Source organism: Felis catus, chromosome A1 (assembly GCF_018350175.1).
Source record: "Felis catus isolate Fca126 chromosome A1, F.catus_Fca126_mat1.0, whole genome shotgun sequence".
Lineage (NCBI taxonomy): Eukaryota > Metazoa > Chordata > Mammalia > Carnivora > Felidae > Felis > Felis catus.
In genome coordinates this window covers 19,470,130-19,486,257 of record NC_058368.1, presented here as the reverse complement: position 1 = coordinate 19,486,257, position 16,128 = coordinate 19,470,130, and the positions used below count along the sequence as shown (strand labels likewise).

Genomic DNA, 16,128 nt, shown 5'->3' with positions numbered 1-16,128 from the left:
GAGGATTAAATGAAGCATATTAACAGATTTATTATGCCTTAACCACATAATGTTCCAAAAGTAAAACACGTATACGCTGACCAGTAAGAGTCAGTAGGATTAATGATGCTTTAATCTTTCGGGGTCATGTGTTACCACGGTTGAAATTAACAGTGGTAAGAAATGTTTAAATATTCTCAGCCTCATGATGTGACCATACTGAGCCATCTCCCTTAAAGAGCAGCTTGAAACCCTATACACCAAGCTGAAAGGAACTTTCACCAAGGAAAATACAGGATGCATCCGACAGTTAGGGGAATCTTGATACTTTCCCCACATTTAATAAAATTATATCAAATGTAAACACTAAGCAGACCTTAGAAATATTCTGGCCAACCCCTCCTCATCCTTGTTTCATTGGCTTAGCAATGTATTAATGTGTAATTTCAGTTTTATTTTTATTCCAGAGCATCTATTTCAGGGAGAATTCTACCACTTAGAATTATAACCACTCTGTCCTTCATAGAAGCAACACAATAAATCAACAAATATCTATTAAACTCCAGGCACATGTTCAACACTGGGATTGTTCTCTGCTAAGCACCATATATAAAAAGATCAGTGTACGATATAAGTAAGATATAAGATGTAAGATGGTGGCTTCTTGCCTTCAAGAAGCTTATAATCTATACATTTGAAGCTATTAGAAATTAATTCAATAAAACATAATAAAATGAATATTTGGTGCGTAATTAACATGATGGGCCTTGATCCTCTCTTTGCTCAATTACCCTACTCTCTTGAGTGTCAACATCAGCTTCAAAAAAGTGTATTCCGTATGACTTCAGAAATCCTCAAATCACAGTTTTCTATAATGGCAGATTATTCTAAATGAATTTGTTTGTACATTGTATTAGTTTTCTACCATTGTCTTAACAAATTTAGTTAAATTTATCAAATTTAAACCTACCAAATTTAGTTAAAACAACACAAATTTATTATCTTACAATTCTGTAGGTCAGAAGTCTAAAGTGGATTTCCAGAAGCCAAAATCAAGATGTCAGCAAGACTGTGTTCCCTCTGCGGGCTTCTGGGGAAAGTCCATGGCCTGGCCTTTCCCAGATTCTAGAAGCTGCCTGTATTCCTTGGCATATGGCATGTTCCTCCATCTTCAAAGGCGGCAGCACCAGGCTCATCCCCGCTCACCCTGACATCTCTCTGGTTCTCTCTTCTGCCTCCTTCCGCTGTTAAACACCCTTTGATTACATTGGGCCCACCTGGGTAATCAAAAACACCCTCCCCTATTTGAAGGTCAGCTGAGTAGCAGCCTTACTTCCACCTGCAACCTTAATTCCCCTTTACCATGTAACAATATATTCACATCACTGGGTGTGCTGCGGGGTGGCAGGAAGAGAGACTCATTACTCTGCCTATCACATCTACTGTCTGAAAGATTTCTTGGTAGAAATTTTAAAGTAAAAATATTAATTTCTATACTCAAATTAGTCAGCCTTACTGTCTAAATTGGGAGAAAAATTAATAAACCCCTGGGATGACTGGAAAACTCTTACAGAATGAATATTAATGACTTGTGCCCAGACACTATACCTAATAGATACTAACTTATCACTTAAGAAAAAGTACAATAATCACACTTATACATTTTGATGGGTTGTTGATGTTTCTTGGTTTTCATCAGCAATGCATACTTTGTCATTAGCTCGAGTAGAGATATTCTCTAAACCTTCACTGAATTCTGCATATTTCTGTATGCTTATCTCCTCTCCTCCTAACTTTCCAGCACCCTTAGAAAAACCAGGAGACTCTTCTCTGTTTTCTTCCTCTTTAGAAGTAGCAAGTTTTTCTAGGGATTCTATTACTTCATTTCTCAACTCATCTTCAGATTCTTCAAAATTTCTGAAATAAGAGTTAAAAATCAATTTTATGATATCAAAATAATTAAAAATACATATGAAAGGTAGTTTCCCTTCTCATTTCCCACTCCCACTTGAGCAATTTAATAGATGCATTTTCCCCTACGTAATGCATTATTTATTATATCCGTCTGGTTTTCCTAAGAATGACAAAAAAACAATGTTGGGATAATCAGTATTCTATTTAGTTGGACTTGTGTTTGACAATTTTAATTATATTTATTAATACCCATCTACTCTTATGTTTAAAAAGTGAAGAGAAAAAATAATAAAAGAATAAAAAACAGCTGCCATATAGTGAGCCCTTATTATATACCAGTGACTGCCCTCGAGCACTTACATAACTGTATTTCATCTAATACTAGCAACAATTTGAGGTAGACATATTCACCATCAATTTATTAAGAATCTGGGCTCAGAGAGGTTAATAAAACTTGCCCAAGGTCTCACAGATACTAATTAGTAGGACGAGGAACTGAAATTATATCTAAGACCTCAACACTGATGTTTTTAGAAGGGAAGAAGGCAAGAGACCAAGAAAACCACGTCAACAATCCCAGATATCTACGTGGCAAGTAAAGAGGCTGAGGAAGATCTGGTAAGAGCCAAGAAAGTGTTCATCATGGAAGCCAAGGAGGCAGAGAATTTCCAGATAGGGAGCAGCCAAGTAAGAGGAAGACAGAAATGACAGTTGGACCTGGCAATTTCAAGGTAATAGATGACCTTTACAAGAACATTTCTGGCCTGCTGTGTGGCAGGAGTGATTCTATAGTGGATCAAGAAAGCAGTAGGAGGTAAGCAAGTGACAACAAGGAGCTTAAACTCCTCTGAGGGGAGCCTGGCTCTGAAAGGACAGTGTTAACTTGAGAACATGAAGGCAGTGATTTTTTGGTGTTTCTCAAGATGGGAGAGATTTGGGCACGTTTATATGCTGAGAGAAAGTAGGGAATAGAGAGACATTAAAAATAACGGAGAGGGGCATCTGTGTGGCTCAGTCAGTTGAGCACCCAACTCTTAATTTTGGCTCAGGTCATGTTCCCAGGGTCATGGGATAGAGCCCTGCATTGGACTCCATGCTGACCATGGAGCCTGCTTAATATTCTCTCTCTCCCCCGCTCTGTCTCTGCCCCACTCACAATCTGTCTCTCTCTCTCTAAAAAAAAAAAAAAAAGAAAAAAGGGAGAAAGACAGATAACAGACAGGAACAAGTTCTCTGAAAAAAGGCTGGGATTCAGAGTACCCATGCCAGGATGTGCTTTCAGCAGGAAGGGAAACAGTTTTTTTGTCTGAGAAGGAAGATAGGGAGAGAGAAGGCAATGAGGACTTCTGTGGACAGAGAGCAGTTATGGAACTAGACAATCAAGACCGTTCCACTTACAAACCACGTGCTATCTCTGTGAGGTAGGAGGCGTGGTCACATGACAACAGTGAGGTGGATAGGGGGAGAGCGTGCAGGGCAGATACACAGGAGGAGCACAGAGACAGAAAGGGAAGAAAGAAAATTTAAAAAACAAAACTTCAAAATGAAACTTCTAAAACAAAATAAGCCTATAAACTAAAATTCCAAAACACATGAATAAATCTAATGGTAAGAAAAATAGGCAAGAAATTTTATTTAAAGTTGGAGCATGGGTTAAGTCCAGATTTATTACTTTTATGGAGGATTTTTATAATGCTCTTAAAGTAAGTATGCTCAAAAAGAAATTAAAGCACAGCATCCATTTTAAAATGTTTTCAAATTAGGGGAAATAATTATGCAATAATTAAACAACACATAAATATATAAACAATTATGAATCTTAGAGATACATAATCATTTAAATTAAAAACTTAATAGATGATGGGGCACCTGGGTGGCTCAGTTGTTTAAGTGTCCAACTCTTTGTTTTGACTCAGGTCATGATCTCATGGTCCATGAGTTTGAGCCCCACATCAGGCTCTGTGCCAACAGTATGGAGCCTGCTTGGGATTCTCTCTCTCCCTCTCTCCCTGCCCCTTCCCTGCTCATGCTCTCTCTCTCTCAAAATAAATAAACTAAAAAAAAAAAATTAATAGATGATACCCAGAAAGGTTTGAAAATAGTGTTCAAGAATTCACCCAGAATGGAACAGAGATGAATAAAAAATACAAAAGTACAATTAGATGTTACTGGGGACAGATTGAGAAGCTCCAAAACATACCTGTTTTGAGGGCCACAATGGAGGGAATAAGAAAAACATTTGGAAAAGTAGTAAGTAAAAATGTTCCAGAACTAAAGACAGTCATAGGTCCTCACAAAAAAGTGAGCCAAGCAGGATAAAAGAGAAATCCAGACCCAGACATATAACAGTGAAACATAAGAACACAAAGATAAAAAGAAAATTAAGAACATGCTGGGGAGAAAGTGAGCATTATCTATAAAGGAAAAACAATCAGCATATTTCTCATCAACAATAATAAAGATCAAGAGAAAAACCATTGTCAACCTAAAATTGTATACCCAGCTGAATTATAAATAAAGCAATAAAATAATTTTGGATATGCAAACATATCCAAAATTTACCACCCACCGAATTATTAGAGAATATTATCTTAAAGAATTATTGGAGAATATACATCAGCAAGAAGAAAACTGAAATAGGAAGAAAAGCACAGACTAGAAAAAACCATGGCAAATTCAAAGAATGATAAATTATAATGGCAAACTGAGTTAGGTTTGAGAGTAAAATATATATATTTCATCAAAAAAAAAGGGTAAAATTGGATTACATGACTTGATGTCTCAGACTTAAAATGTTCCAAACCTTAAAAAAAAAGTGTAGGGGTACGGGGGGCAGGCAGTAAAGATGGTGAATACAAGAGGGTTCATTATGCTGTTCTCTATACTTTCACTATGTTTGAAGTTTTCCACAATAAAAAAAATGTTTTTTAAGTAAAATTGTAACCCTAGATAACAATATTAGAATGGAAGGGTTTTAGCGGTTAAAGGTGTTTGTCATATTTGGGAAGAAAAAAAGATAACTGAACAACTTCTGAATTTGTTAGATAAATCTGTAGGAAGTACATAAAAGCTAGCTATTAAATAAAGAATAGAAATATAATCTGTATCTTTAAAACTAGTACAGAGAGGGGCGCCTGGGTGGCGCAGTCGGTTAAGCGTCCGACTTCAGCCAGGTCACGATCTCGCGGCCCGTGAGTTTGAGCCCCACGTCGGGCTCTGGGCTGATGGCTCAGAGCCTGGAGCCTGTTTCCGATTCTGTGTCTCCCTCTCTCTCTGCCCCTCCCCCGTTCATGCTCTGTCTCTCTCTGTCCCAAAAATAAATAAACATTGAAAAAAAAAATTAAAAAAAAAAAAAAAAACTAGTACAGAGAAAACAGGAGTAATACAGAAAAGTTTGTGATTGTAACATAAGGTTAGAAAACAGGAGGGGAAGGAAATGACAAACGATAACAGAAAATACAAAATCAAGCTTAAAATATAGAGTGAACCCCAAATATGTCAATAATTCTAATGATTTTTATTATATTAAATTAAGAGACAGAGGTTATTACAGGACAAGAAGCAAATCAACCAACTACATGCATTTTATAAGAAACACATTATAATGAAACCATATGGAAATTATAAAAATTAAAAAAATTCATGTCAGAAAAATACTTAAAAGTTAAATAAAGTAACTTAAAAGTTGGAATAGCAATGTCAGTATCCGACAAAATAGAATTTAAGGCAAACAGCTTTAATAGGGACAAAAATTACAATACATGATGTAAAAAGGGGGGGATACTCTATCAAACTGATATTACAATCATAAATTAGAACACAGCTTCTATATATTTAAAGTACATTGAAAGGAGATAGAAATATGAGGAGAAATGATCAAAGCCACAAACACAGCTGAAGATTTAAATGTACTTCTATCTAGAAGTGATAAAGGGGAAATAAAATCCATAGAGTAGTTTAACGAAAAAATGTTTTAAGCTTGATAATTATATAGAACATATGTACCCCCAGAATAGTAAGAATATGCATTTTTTTCAAGTACATATATAACTGTCATAAAATTAATACTATACTGAATAGCAAAGGGAGTCCCAATAAACTTTTCCAAACCACTAAAACTCAGATGATGGTCTCTGTCCAAAATGCAAATAAATTGGAAACGCTGATTTTTGAAAGTGATTAAAAAATGCATTAGTCAGAAACTTCAAACCTGAATCATACCATAACAAGAAATCCCAGACAGAAATCTTGGCAAAATACTGGCCAATATATATTGGTAAAATATATATATCTAACAAAGAACTGGTAGCAAGGCTATATAAATAATGCCTGTAACTCAGAAACTACATAGACACCACACATACCCATTAGATTGGTTAAATTTTTATTTTTATCTTACTTTTATTTTTTTTTATTATTTTTAAAGTTTATTTACTTATTTGAGAGAGACAGAGACAGTGTGAGGGAGGGAGGGGCAGAGAGAGAGGGAGAGAGAGAATCCCAAGCAAGCCTCAGGCTGCCAGCACAGAGCCCGACGCGGGGCTGGAACACACAAACACATGAGATCATGACCTGAGCCGAAACCAAGAGCCGAAACCGACTAGGCCACCCAGGTGCCCAAGATTGGTTAAATTTTTAAAAATTGATCATGCCAAGTATTGATAAAGATGTAGAGCAACTAGAAATCTTATACACCATTCAACAGGGGGATGTAAAATGGCACAACCACTTTGGAAAATAGTTTGGCAGTTTTTTAAGAAGTTAAACATTCACCTACCAAACAACTCAGTCATTCCACTCCTACAGTTTTACTCATGAGAAATGGAATTTATGTCCACGCAAAGACATGTACATAAATATTCATAGCAGCTTTATTTATAATAGCCCAAAACTAGAAATAATCCAAACATCAATTGTTAGGTGAATGTATTACTAAATTGTGGTAATATATATATTATGTTATATATTATATATTATATATTATATATAATATATATTTTATGTATTTTATATATTTTTTATATTATATATATATAATTCTATATATATATTATATATATTTATATATATAGAATTCTATATATATATATTCTATATATATATTCTATATATATATCTATATATTCTATATATATCTATATATCTATATATCTATATATATCTATATATATATTCTATATATATATTTATATATATATAATTATATATATATTCTATATATATATTATATAGAGAGAATTATATATATTCTATATAATGGAATAGTACCTAACAATAAAAAGAAGTGGCTAATTGATACACATGTCATTGTGGAAGAATCTCAAAATCATTCTCAAACGGAAGGGTTTCCACGGAGCCTCAGGGTGTTGTCCCTCAGAATCTAAGCAAAAGCTCAAGACAGGGAAGCACTTATGTAAAAAAGATCTGTGGAACTGGCTTTTGTCTAATGAAGTGAATCCCAGTAAGATTTGCAGAAACCTACGTGATTTTTGAAAGAAATATATATGCAGAAACATAGCCAGGTTGAACCAAAAGGGACACAGACAATCCTAATTGAAAAGAAATGGCTGGACCCTAAAATTCTACTGCCAGGAAGCAGGCTGAGAAAATTCTCTCCTCCCTTCCTTCCTGCCCTCCTTTACTTGCTAGACAAGTTGATTCTAATGTTCGTATGGAAAAATAAACAAGCAAAACTAGATAGAAAAATACTGACAAAAGCAAAGTATTTAAGGGAACTAGCGCTCCAAAATAATAATTCATATTATGAATATGTTTATAATATAATAATTAGACTAGCAAGAATAAGAATTGGGTGCAAGCACATATAAAAATGTAGCACATCATAGAAGTCACATTTTAAATTGGTAGCAAAAATAAAGATTTTCAATAAATGGTGTTGGAGTAAGGAAGAAGTTATTTGGAAAAAAATAAAGTTAGAGCCACACTTTGCAGTGTAATATGAGTGAAATCCAAGAGGATTAAAATATTTAAACAGAAAATTAAATCATAAAAGTACTTAAAAATTCTGGTATCATTTCTTATGAAAGAATTGGTAAACCTAATTAGATAAAAAATAAGAAATTTCTACATCATGAGCCACTATAAATAAAATCAAAATGCAAACAAAAAACTGGGGAAAATATTCTAGAGCCATATTATAGATAAAACATTAATCTCCTTAAAATACACAAGGTTCCCCAAATCAATACAATGTTAGTAGCCTAATTTTTTAAATGGCTAAGGCTATGAATAATTGTCTCCAATGAAGAAATAAAGATGGTTCTTAAGCATTTGGAAAGACAACCTTACTCAGAAGAGAAATGCTAATTAAACATAACCTTAAATGTCACTTTTTAACCTATCAGTTGTGCAATCGTCCTTAAGTTTGGTAACACACTAAACAAGAAAATGTACAAGGTCACAGGCACTCTTGTACTCTGTCAGTGGAAGTGTTCATAGGTGTTAACTTCTGTGAAGGGCAATCTGACAATATTCAATTACAAATGTACATACAAATAGTATGTAAATTACTATTTGTACATTATGATACGTATTCAAGCTACAGTGTTAAGTGATAAAAGGAAGTTGCAAGAGAGTATGTGCACTATGAAACTTCGTACAAAAAAGAAAAAGAATACACACATACACAAGATACACATATTGACTTACAGTTTAATGCAATTCCTCAGGGGAGGTGTGCACATGAGGCATATTTAATGCCTCTGGGAAGAGGAATTGTCATAGCAGGAAGACTATGACAAAGTTTAACCTCTGAATTTGGAGCCATGTGACTATATTACCTATGTAAATTTTAAAAAATTAAATTTTTTAAAAAGTACATGATAAAATTTTTTTAATTCAAAAGACTCCAAGTTTTAGAACTAATAAGAGAATTCAGTAAGGTTACAGGATACAACATCAATAGTGTTCTATGCACTCATGGTAGCCAAGGTGAAACACAGTAAAAGAAAAATGACCCCCTTAATAATGACAACAGCAACAACAAAAAAGTTAGGTGGTACCTATATGTTGTGAATAAGACTACAAAAATGCTGAAGGATATTTTATGAAAAGACATAAAAAGATGCAAGCTATACTATATTCATGGATGTTCAGATTTATGGTCATAAAGATGTCAAATCCTATAAATTACTCAACAAATGTAATGTCATTCTCATCAAAATCCCAACAAAGCTTTTCATGACACTTTACAATAAAATGCAAAGATGTATGTGTTAAGTATATCTTAAGGCAACAATAGCTAAGATAACTTTGAAGAAAAAGATATGGAGACAAGAAGGTATGAAACTAGTCCTACCACATACCAAGAGATATGGTAAATGCACAGTAATTTAAGACAGAACATCACTCCTGCAGAGATAGGAAACAATGCCATTGGAAAAGAACAGAGAGCCTGGAAACAAACCCACATGTATAGTAAAACTTGGTCTCCTTAGCTAGGTCTCTGAGACTATTGTTCAAGTCTCAACAACAGCATTTTCACTTTCTACCAGCGCTTCACTCAGGCATCTGGATAGGACCTACTTACGTATCATCATCGTCCGATCTTGGTTGCTCCTCATCTACTTCAATGCCAGGGACCATTCCCACATTTCCCTCATCTTCTCTAGGAAGCCACTGTTTTAATGTTCCCACTGTTAAAGAAATAAGAGAGATTAAAACATCCCAGCCTATATACCCAATGAGGGGTATACCCAAATCCTGTATTGAACATCAACCATAAAGGTAAAGCCTTTGAATCATTTCCATTAAATCAGAGAATATGACAGGAATGACGACATCCCAACAATCGCACATTGTCTGAAGGTGGTAGGCAACACAAGACCAGAAAGAGAAGTGAGAGGAATCAGGATCAGAGATGAAGAGACAAGGGGCGCCTGGGTGGCTCAGTCAGTTAAGTGTCCAACTCTTGATTTCGGCTCAGGTTGTGATACCACGGTTGTGGGGTTGAACCCCGTGTCCAACTCTTCCCTGATAGCTCGGAGCTTGCTTGGGATTCTCTTTCTTCCTCTCTCTCTGTCCCACTTCCCCTCCTCTCTCAAAATAAATAAACTTAAAAAAGAGAGAGAGATGAAAAGACAAAATACTCCCACTTTGGAGATAGATGCTTTGATTGTATAGAAAATTTAAGAAAATCTTCTGTTGTAAAAACTTAAGATTTGCCATCTTTATTGGATCACACTATTCTTCACCCACTGATTGTAAGATGCATTGTTATTTTACACACCAATAGCAAAGAAAATGTTACTGACAAAATGACAAAATGATTCCTTAGCCCTTAGAATTTATATTTTATAAACATAAACTATTATAAGAACTTTTAGTCCTTTCTAAGCATACATTTTAAATATTGTATCAGTCTTGTATATTCCTAAAGAGGAAAATATAAGTTAAAAAAATTGAATAACATATAATTAAAATGCCTCACATTCAGAGTATTACTCCTCTGAATTATTTTTTTATATTATCAATCAAAATTTTTGGATCCTGATTCAGAGATACCATAATAAAATGATTTAGGAGACAATTAAGATATTCTGAATAATTCTTTCATTAATGTCTGTGTTTTCTAAACTATGATAAGAAGCACGTAACATAAATTTACCCTCTTAACAAGTTTTAAGTGTACAGTATTGTTAACTATATGCACACTGCTGTATAAGAGATTTCTAGAACTTTTTCATCTTGCATGGCTGAAACTCTAAACAAGTCCCCATTCTCCCTCTCCCCTGCCCCTGGAAATCACGATTCTACTTTGTTTCTAAGAGTTTGACTTCTCTAAACACCTCATACAAGTGGACTCATTCAGTGTTTGTCTTTTTGTGACTGGCTTATTTCACTTAGCATACTGTCCTCAAGTTTCACCCATGTTGTAGCATACGACGTGATTTCTTTCTTTCCTTTTTATGGCTGAATAATATTCTATGCTATGAATATGCCCCATTCTCCTTACCCATTCATCCACTGATGGACATTCCAGGTTGCTCCCACATCTTGACTACAGTGAATACTGCTACAATGAACATGGATGTGCAAAAATATCTCTTCGTTCTTTTGGACATACACCCACAAGAGGACTTGCTGCATTATATGGAAAATCTATTTAAATTTTGTTTAGGAACCTCCATATGCTTTTTATTATGGCTGCACTATTTTACAATCTCACCAATAGTGCATAAGGGTTCTAATTATTTCGCATCAACACTTATTTTCTGTTTTTTGTTGTTGTTGTTGTTTTTGTTGTTGTTGTTGTTGTTTGGCTAGCAGTCATCCTAACAGATGTGAAATGATATCTCTGTGTGGTTTTTATTTGAATTTCCCTGATGATGAGTGATGTTGAGCATCTTTTCATATGCTTATCATTGATGTCTAGGCTTTTTTCCTGCATAACTTCAACCTTGGTGCGATCAATAGCAATGTTGAGACATTTTCTTAAAATCTAAAACACTAAAATGGTTTACACAAAAATTTAAAATGCTGGCTTCCTAAGCTGGCTTTAAAACTATAAAGTCTTAGCCTCCGTTTGACTCCCACTTTGGGAATTTTGTTATACATGTCTACATTAGTTAGCTTTTCCAGAATAAACCACCACGTAACTTAGTGGTTTAAAACAGTAACCATTTATTTAGGCCACTACCCTGCCGTTAGGCAGCTCGGACTGGGCTTCGCTGGCTGGCTCTTCTGGTCTTGGTTGAGCCCAATCATGCATGTGCGGTCACTTGCCAGGCCAGCTGGAGGCTGGCTGGCCTACTGTGGCCTCTTTTGGGTGGCTTGCCTCTCTTTTCCACATGGTCTCTTCATTTTCCAGCAGGCCAACTGGAGGGAGTTGAGAGATAGACAGAGTTCCAAAAAAAAAAAAAAAAGCAGCGGTTCCTTGAATACTCAGATTTGGCACACCACCACTTCTACTCATCCTACCCGCCTAAGCAAATTACAAAGGCCAATTGATATTTAAGGGGAAAGAAAAAAAAGCCATTTAATGATGGAGAAGCTGCAAAGTCATATTGAAAAGGGCACAGATAAAGGGAAGAGTGAAGGACTATGCCTATTTTGGGAACCCACCATAACCTACGTCTCCCATATGTCCTCTGCAACCATCTGGTTCCTAGGGGTCTAAACAGTGTTTCACGTTAGTCTCCAGGAAAAAATCCCACCCACTGCTAACAAATGGGATTAGAAATAGTAACTTTTCTCCAAAGGTGAAATTAAAAACAAAGTGTGGCTTTTTCTCTCTGGTAAACTATTCACGTACATAACTACAAGTAGAAATTTCACCACACTGTAATTAAATATTTACCTATTTTTAATCAATATGTCTCATCCCAAATCATAGCTTATATTGTTTCCTAAAGTGCACTATAAAATAAACGAACTGATTGATACATATCATCTATGAGGTTGTCTGGCTGATTAATAGCAGCCTGAATATTCCACTTGGTATGGGATTCATAGTTTTTGGTTTCCTGTTTTAGGAAGACAATTTTAGCAGGCTTTTATTTTTTGTTTAACAAGAGAGAAGAAAGAATGACTATAGCTAACTGTAGAAATGTAAATCAGCTGTTATCAGGATGTGCAACCATGATGTTACCAAGGCAACTCTGTGGCCTGAAAATTTACACAAGAAACATGGAGGTTACCTTCCCACCAAGGATCCCCTTGGAGTGGTTAAATGATAAACAAAATTACTGACCTGAATTAATTATGCACATGTAAAAAAAAAAAAGTACTTGTCATCTAAAGAGTGTAGCTTTTATTAGTAAGAGTCATTGAAAAGGATTTTATGAAAGTCTTGCTATCTTAAAGTGAGGATAAATTAAACATGTAGTTGATAAAGTTTCATTTTTTTAATGGAATGCAGGGCTAGAAGCATGAAAGAAATTGGAAGTTTAAGCTAAAGACTGATGAAGGGTATATGAAAAATGCTTAAATGTATGACCAATAGCTAATCCTTACAAGCCTTTATAAACTGTGTCTATTATACCTGCAATCAAAGTTAGTAAAACTTACACATTCAGAAAGCCTTCATGAAGATTCTATACAGCCATAAGAATTATTTCTCGCATTGTAATTTCCCTCTCCAACTTGACGGCCATACAAATATTGGTAATTACATGCCCTTGCATAAAGTTATACTAAAGCTGTGCTGTGGTTTTATGTTCATTCACAAAGACTATGGCCATCGACTAAATTCTAGGCACAGAGTGGTAATCAAGACAAAGCTCTCATAAGCTTATAGTCTAGGGAGGAAGATAGTAAGAATAAGAAATTAAAGTGAACTTTAGTTTTATGATCAGACAATTATAGTGTCTTGTGGGGTATTAAGCGGGGAAGCCAAACCTAGAGGCAGGCAAGGGAAACATGCTTAGATATTTTCTCAATCATTTAAAGCAGTGGCTCCCCGTCAGCGGGACCCAGGCAGTAGTTTGAGATCCAGGTTTTTCATAGCAATCATAAAAATGCAAATAAATTCACGACAGCATCTTTTTTATGACATGAATTTAAACAATAAATATAATGATGAAAGGTCAATATTGCATGCGTTTAACAAATAATTTGAGCGTGAATGAATTTAAGTGTCAGACCGAATGAATGTGAAATTGTCAGAAGCAGCTAAGAGAAAAGGTGGGGAGACTGTAGACAAACTTGAGGACTTCGTAGAATTTTTTGGATTAAAGAGAAACATATTAATATAGATACAGGGTCTTCCACTCACTCATGCAAAAGAGCATTCAAGGTTCGACTTTATTCCAGACCCCTTTACAAAAAGCCCCATTGGGTGCTATAGGGAAAAGAAGGGAGAGAAGGGTAACCGCCGATGAAACATACTGACCGAAATGGTAGGAGGTTCATCAGAGGGAAATCTTGCAGGAGGTATAATTCTGATCAAAGAGGCAGGCATTCTAAACCAAGGGAGGAATATATGATGGTGGAGACATGCAAGCAAACCTTGGCATTGCAACAGGCTGACCTGATCTTTAAGGTGCTTAGAGTCCACAAAGAGACTGGATTTTATTCTGGGGGTAAGAGAGAATCTTGTGCAGGATTTTAAGCTGAAAAGAGATTTGGTCTTTTTTAGGAGGAGGATTATCAGGCAGGAGTGCAAACGGTTGAGCTGAAGGAAGAAAAGATGACCAGAGACAGGAAGTCAAGAGGCCACCAGCACTCAGAGCACAGCTGGGGCGGGAGGCGTGTCAACGCCCTGAGCAGGTTGCAAAAGAAAACATCTGCACTCTGCTTTGAATGCACCTGCGGAGCCAAATTCCTATTTCCAATCTCACTTGATAGATCAGTTGTTCATACATGCCCAATGTAAAGCCATCTATGTAAATGAAGTTCATGAACTAATTAATTAATTAGGCATGACAGACCAAATGAAGGTTTTCTATAACTCTCTCTAAGAATCACAGGCACAAATGGAAGCAGAGGCATCATAGCCACCAAGTATGTCCCCACCTCAGTGTCTTGAAAGAGGAACACCATCCTTCCTACCTGGCCTGGGGTCCCAGCCCTTGGCTTCCAGGCCAAACCAGGTCAGCCCAAAGCTTCCTCCTTACCGCCTCCAGTCCCATCCTCAGGGACAATGCTTTTAGCCCAGCACAGAGGGAAGGGAGCAAACAAACAGACAATTACATTGCTTTTTATAATTTGAAAGTACTGGAAAGAGAGTCTTAAAGGCAGTTTCTCCCTTTCTCCCTCTCTCTCTTAAGTTTTAAGCAACAGTGTGTCAACTGATAGAGGTAGTAAGAGCGAAGGATTTCGAAGGACTTCTTACACTCAGGGACTCTGGCCCCCTCTACTTCTCCTAAATTTTAGTCAAACTGCTTTTCTCAGGGCCTGACACAGACTCGTGTACCTGTATGTCCTTCCCACGTGATACGTTCTTTCTTCTCTACATTCTTGAAGACTCAACTTTCACAAAGATTTCACAAAGTTTGTGAAGTTTAGGCTTCACAAACTGGCCGGCTCACTCTTGGGTAGGAAGGTGCCTATCTTACATTATTCTCAAGGTTGTACACATTTTTGCATCGTTCTTTATCAGCCTCTGTTATACCTAGCTTGTATCTATGCCTCCTTACCACCTCAATCTCGCCCTGAAACACAGGGTCCCTAACCTCGCACCTGTGCCGAGGCACCTGCCTGCCTATGGCAACGTCCTTGTAGCATTGCACACCTGAGCAAAGACAAAATCCCAAAATAGGAATTGCCTCAAACTTTTGAAAATGATGGTTGGCTTTCCATAAGGCAAACACAAACATAATCTTGCTAAAAATCAAAATAAAGGCAAAATAAAAAAAAAAAAACCTCCCAAAGCTAAGAAACTCTATTATGATGCATTTTCATTGCCTATAGGATAATCTGTCTATTGAATAGCTGTCAGAAATATACTGTCAGGTAGAGCTAAGCAAGACCAGCTCATCATCTACAAAGCCACTTGCCCTACTTACTTATTTTCACCGGTTGTCAACTGATTACCTTAAAGAAAATTACCCCACTTTTCTCAGAAGCTCGAGTCTTTTGTTAGCAGCATTTGGAACGGGCTCGGACAAAGCAAATCAGCTTCTGCAAAGGCTGAGACCTTTACAGTTCTCTCTCTGGGCTGAAGGTATTTTTATCCCCTTTCTACATTTACAGGTCTCTGACAAAGTTCCTCAGGCGACTGGTTATATTTTTAAAAATAAACTGCATACCCAATTCTCCTTCGTTGGCAGAAAATGAGCTACTTGTTAGACGTGCTGCAGCCAAAGCGTTCATTAAAGCTCCTGGCACTTCGTGCCGCCACTGTTTCCTATTTTCTGGAACGCCTTCAGTCACAATCCCTTGGCCACCTGAAGAGGAAACTGTGTTACTGAAAATAAAAATGTTTCTTCATTTGAGTTCTTATAAAATCATGGAATGTTAGAAGGTGACCTAATCCCACCCCTCATGGTACCAGCAAGAAAACGGAGATACAGAAAAGGTTAGTGACTTACGACACATGGCTGATGGGTAGGAGAGTCACTTTTGTGCTTTGTAAACTAGCCACACTGGTATGTTAAAATTTCTATTCCGCTTGTTTATTTTAAACTAGGTTTTCCTTCTTATTATCTCATTGGCTTCAAACAGATGAAATTGTATTATGTTTGCAAGCCCCCTCTTGCAAGTTTGAGGACTTTAGTGTTTTTTAATGGTATAAATGTAAGTCAACTCACACATTTATAAATGTCTGTGATATAG

The 16,128-nt window shown here is 36.2% G+C and overlaps 1 protein-coding gene across 6 annotated transcripts in view; it reads right to left on the bottom strand.

Moving 5' to 3' along the window:
- Positions 1–5: 5 nt before the first annotated feature.
- NEK5 (NIMA related kinase 5) overlaps positions 6–16,128 on the bottom strand; it is a 63,685-nt gene continuing 47,562 nt past the window's right edge. For all 6 annotated transcript variants that reach the window (XM_019825945.3, XM_019825941.3, XM_045052540.1 and 3 more), the window contains 3 exons: positions 15,603–15,740; positions 9,443–9,548; positions 6–1,896 (listed from right to left, as the gene is read on the bottom strand). In XM_019825945.3, coding sequence (XP_019681504.2) covers positions 1,635–1,896; positions 9,443–9,548; positions 15,603–15,740 — 506 coding nt within the window. In that variant the 3' untranslated portion in view covers positions 6–1,634. The remainder of the gene's footprint in view (positions 1,897–9,442; positions 9,549–15,602; positions 15,741–16,128) is intronic.